This window comes from Sinocyclocheilus anshuiensis, unplaced genomic scaffold, assembly GCF_001515605.1.
Source record: "Sinocyclocheilus anshuiensis isolate Anshui unplaced genomic scaffold, SAMN03320099.WGS_v1.1 scaffold1932, whole genome shotgun sequence".
NCBI classification, from domain to species: Eukaryota; Metazoa; Chordata; class Actinopteri; order Cypriniformes; family Cyprinidae; genus Sinocyclocheilus; species Sinocyclocheilus anshuiensis.
Genome location: NW_015555985.1, coordinates 467,147 through 472,200, shown reverse-complemented (window position 1 = coordinate 472,200; position 5,054 = coordinate 467,147). Strand labels below are relative to the sequence as shown.

Sequence of the window (5,054 nt, the reverse complement as noted above, 5' to 3'; positions counted from 1 at the left end):
TTGCTCTTTTAGTGTGCTGAAGCGCACAGGGGAGATGGCCGTCTGCAACACACACAGGGGTAGTGCAGCCTGTTGTGTGCAACCCACTCGACACGGGAAAACCACCGCCGCTGAAGCGCCGTACCACCAGCACGAGAGCCCACGAAGAGCGTGCTTGACTGTAGTTTTTACTACCGTAGAAGATCAGGAGCAGAACGATAGAACCGCTCGGCTCCGAAGCGAAAAGCTGAATATGCGCTGCATCTGCTGCCTACTTATACTCACGCTGTGATCAGCAGCAGCTGGATGCAATAATCGCATGCCAATGTGCATTGGCTCGTTTAGTTTACACTCGAAGTAGATTGGTCTCTCTAAGCGAGATCCCAATTCGTCCGTCATCTGACGTGACGTCGAGAGTGACCGACTGAAAGGGAACTGTTGTTCTGTTATGTTCTGTGCATCAATAATCAGAATCAGATAATCTTTATTTGCCAAGTGTGCAATAAGTGCACAAATAAGTAAGATTAAGAATAAAAATAGTAATAAAAATAATATACTATGCATGTATATGGAGTAAGAGGAGTAAATGGAGCAGAAGACTTGCAGTATGTACAGATGTACACATTATAAGTGTAAACTGTATCAAATAATAATATTTTAAATATATTTACTTATAAAAACTATACATATAACTATTAATTGGCTTGTTTGACTCTAAAACAATCCCTTGTGGCTGATACTGTACAGTTACAGAAAATAGTATGATAATATCAATATTGTCAAAGGTATAGAAAAATATCAAATGTATGTCAACTCTCAGTAATTACTGAGAAATTTCCAAATTTAGCTCTTAATTTCCATCATCTTGTTAAATTCTTGCCATTGTATACATAATCAAGTTGTAATTATTAAAATTTAAGTTTCTGAGTTTGGCCTTTTTTCTGAAAGTCTGGGCCCTTTATAGAAATACTAAATTATGACACAAGTATATTTGTTTTTTCAAATGTTACCAAACTCAAAAGGTACTGCATAACAGGAATGACTCAGATGGTATAGTTACGTAAGAGCCTGTAACATCACATAATATGCACATGGTGTATATGGTTGGATGCGGGCTTCATACCTCTCATGGTCGGTGGCGTGTAGACACTCTGTTTCCTCTGGGCTGGAGACAGCTGGGCACTCTGGGCCTGGCGTGGACAGTGGAAAAGCAGAGCGTGAGAGAGGGGATCTGATTTCACACAGACTCTATTTCAGGAGCTTCGCTCCAGCAGGTAATCAATGACAACTGCATCAGAGCTCCATCCATCTCATAGCAAAGCCCTCCGCTGAGCATCTTAGCATAGAGACCTCTGCAGAGAAGCAGCCAGAGGCTTAGCTTACATACCGCCACGTCCACTAAGACAGCTGAAAAGAACACTGTGTGATGTCTGATACCGTGATGTTGGAGACAGGAGTGAGGGAGATCAAATCTAATGCTCATTTTAAGTGCTAGGGTTAATCTCTCATCTCTGCTATTGCTTTAGATACTCACTTCTGTCTGATTGCTTGTATTCTGCTTGTCATCTCCTGAAGGGGAAAAAAGAACAGAGGGACTTTATAAATGTAGAAAATGTAGATACAAAGAATTTTATTTATTTTTTTAATAAAATTATACTTAGTGATAAGGATACATTGAAATGATTGAAAGTGACAATAAATACATTTACATTGTTAACAAAGAATTTCTATTTCAAATAAATGCTATTTGAACTCAAAATCCAGGGGGTGGGGGGGGGGAGTATATATAAATATTCATCCTTGCTATATATATATATAGCAAGGATGCATTAAATTGATCAGAAGTGACAGTAAAGACATTTATACTATTACGAAAACGTTCTATTTCAAATAAATTAAATCTATTCAACAAATAATCCTGGAAAGCATTTTTTTCAGCATTGATAATTAATTTTTCTTGTGCACCAATTGAATCAACATACTAGAATGATATTCAGATGCATCCTAATCTAAAGTATGAACAAACATTCTTCGTTTTTTCGAAAACATTTGAGTTTAATGTTCGTCTAACATTTTTAAGTTTTACTTGTTTCAGATGTTTAAAGAACATTTAAAAGTAACATTCACATAATGTTTGCAAAATGATTAAATTGACTGTTCCCTTAATGTTCACATAACCAAGAAAAAACATTTAAAAACATTTTTTTTTTTTAAACTGGATGTTTTGCAAGTTCAGAGAAATAATGCTTTCATAATTTAATAGGAATGTTAGCAAAACTTGGAACATTTTTTTCATAGCTGCAATATAACTAATGTATTGTTTCAGTTTGGGACGCACAGCAAGTTTTTTAACAATTGAAAAGTCACATTTAACTAATCTGTAAGATTAATGTTACGTGATCATAGAAACATCCGTGTGCTTCATTTCTTCTGAGTTTCTATCTCCACAAATTCTGTTAAAGGACACTAAGAGCAAAGCCAAATTTAGATCAATTATATCTTATTTGATCCAAGAATGGAATGTGTTAGGCGACTAACAAAATTTGATTTTACATTCCACGTTCCCAAGTTTCTTTTTCATAATGCAAGACTGCATTTTGGCACTTTTTTCTTTCTTCCTGCGACTGCACTAAGAGGGGCTTATACATTATTTCCGATGTTATGAAATGTAGGGCTGTTTGTTCATTTCAGGACTTGAAAGACCAATTTATCTTCCAGGGTCATCTTACAGTTTCATGCATGCTCTCAAAGCTTATGGAGCGCCTTGAGTTTGAATCTGTAATCTCTTCATGAAGTGTTTGGAGCCCATAGTGGTCTATGGGCTCCAAATGATTTGATAAAATACTGGAATGTTCTTATAAACTTTTTTTTTTTAAATGGTAGATTTTGCAGTGAGGACCTGGAACATTTGCAATCTGGTATTAATTGGAAGGTTGTTATTGCTGTAGCTTCAATAAAACAGAATCATCAAATGATTCATTCTAATTTTGTCGCAGATTTTATTTCACACAAAAAGTTTTCGGATAAAAGATAATGTTTTGTCTAATTGATTGTATTTGTTTTTGAAAGAAGTCTATTATGCTCACTAAGGCTGCATTTATTTGATCACAAATACAGTAAAACAGTAATATTGTGAAATATTACCATTTAAAATACCTGTTCTGTATTTGAATAATTATTTTTTTTCTTTTTTTTGCTGTGATGCTAAGCTGAATTTTCAGCATCATTACTCCAGTCTTCAGTGTCACATGATCCTCCAGAAATCATTCTAATATGCTGATTTGCTGCTATTATATTATAAATATGATCAGTTCTGAAAATAGTATTTTTGTGGAAACTGTTATACTTTTTTTTCCAGGATTATTTGTTGAATAGAAAGGTGAAGTTGATATTTTGTAACAGTATAAATGTCTTTACTGTTACTTTCGATCAATCCTTGTGAAATAAGTCATTTTATGAAAGAAAAAAAAACATACAGATATATTCCATCATCAAGTCACATTAGAAAATCTTCAAATGTTATTGCATTAAAAATATAAAAGTTGCATTTATATTGAAGAAATACGCACAGGATTCCTGTGTGAACTGACTTCATACATGCACTAAAATCAACTTGATTAACTGCAAAAATTGTTAAAAAATTTGTTAGTTAGTTATAAAGTTTTAAAGTTAAAAAGTTTGTTATGACGAACTAATTTGCTTGTTAAATGCTATTTGGTTTGATAATGAAATTCATATATTTGGAGGGCCACTGTATACAGTATATTTAACTTATACTGAATTATTTTAGTATGTAGTCTGTGTTTTGTATTGTACATTCATACAATGAAAACTATTATGTACTGCGAGGACTGTATGCACCACTACTGGACTGGTGTTACACGTGTTTAAAGGAGAAAGAAGACTTTAAAAGCCCATGATTTCTCTTAAAGCCACTGAGCATCTTTATTCCCTCATCTAATAGCCACTTAAAACTTTAAATGGAGTCAAAGCAAAGGCTGGATTATGATTTTAGACCTTAGACGTTAAGTAAAATCAGAGGCACACAGTGAACCAAAGTAGCCAGAAGAGCTTTCTGCATTTATGGGCCCACTGGCTCCACACACGAGGACCTTATTACAAAGACGTATTGCACAAAACATCCCTGCCAAAGCCACAGGTTCTGCTCCATGAACACTGGACCAAATTACCATTCTAACAGCAACAAAAACCAAGCCGCTCTTCAACTTCATCTTCTGCTCGCGGTTACATGGTGCCCAGTTTATGACAAGCAGCAATCGTGTGACGCAAGTTCATAAAGCTTCAAAAACTTTCTTTATAAGGGACCTATTCCAAGTGTTTTGGATCAGAGGAAGAAATGCCAGCCAAACAAAGAGGTGCTTGTTTTGTGAATGCAGCTCTGTGCGTCCCACCTCCTCAACACGCCCCTGCGATCTACATCCAAAATCAGCAGGGAAAAATAAGCAGCCGTTCTCCGTGCACAACCACAACATTACAACAACCACCCAGCGATCGTCGGCATCAATCAGGAAAAACAAACAGCTCTGAAATTAACAGCACTTCCCAGTCATTTGTCAGGTTTGAATGGCTTTGCTGGAGAGCATGTCATCTCTGTTGAGTAAGACCTGGCAACCGTCGGGAGACAATAAACGCTCTTAGTCAAGGGAAGCTCGTGAGCTCATAACAAGGCCCTCTTCTCAAGCAGAACTGGCAGATGGCAATGCTGGCTCCAGCGAGAAGGTTTGGTTAAGCTTTATCGTGAAAACCAGTCGTCTCTGCCAAGTCAAACACAAGAGTATGGGCACATATGATCTCTGTGAGCTTCCAGCCAAGACTAGTCCTGAACACTCAGATGAGGTGGATCATTGCTTATGTTTATTCACTGATATTGAACCATTTGTGAAGACACTCTGATACTGGATGTTTGAGATAAAATAATGATTAAAATAATCACATTTTGTTGCTTTGCATCCTGAAACGCCTGAAACAGTTTTTGATTTATTCAGCTGTATTTACTCAGTGCAACTTATAACATCCAAGTGAAAGATATAACACCAACATGTCAGAAAAAAAAA

The 5,054-nt window shown here is 36.1% G+C and overlaps 1 protein-coding gene across 4 annotated transcripts in view; it reads right to left on the bottom strand.

Moving 5' to 3' along the window:
* The window catches only part of LOC107676093 (protein phosphatase 1 regulatory subunit 1C-like), a 31,688-nt gene that overhangs the window by 16,364 nt on the left and 10,270 nt on the right, over window positions 1-5,054 (bottom strand). For all 4 annotated transcript variants that reach the window (XM_016470616.1, XM_016470617.1, XM_016470615.1 and 1 more), the window contains 2 exons: window positions 1,514-1,548; window positions 1,103-1,169 (listed from right to left, as the gene is read on the bottom strand). In XM_016470616.1, the coding sequence (XP_016326102.1) occupies window positions 1,103-1,169; window positions 1,514-1,548 (102 nt within the window). The remainder of the gene's footprint in view (window positions 1-1,102; window positions 1,170-1,513; window positions 1,549-5,054) is intronic.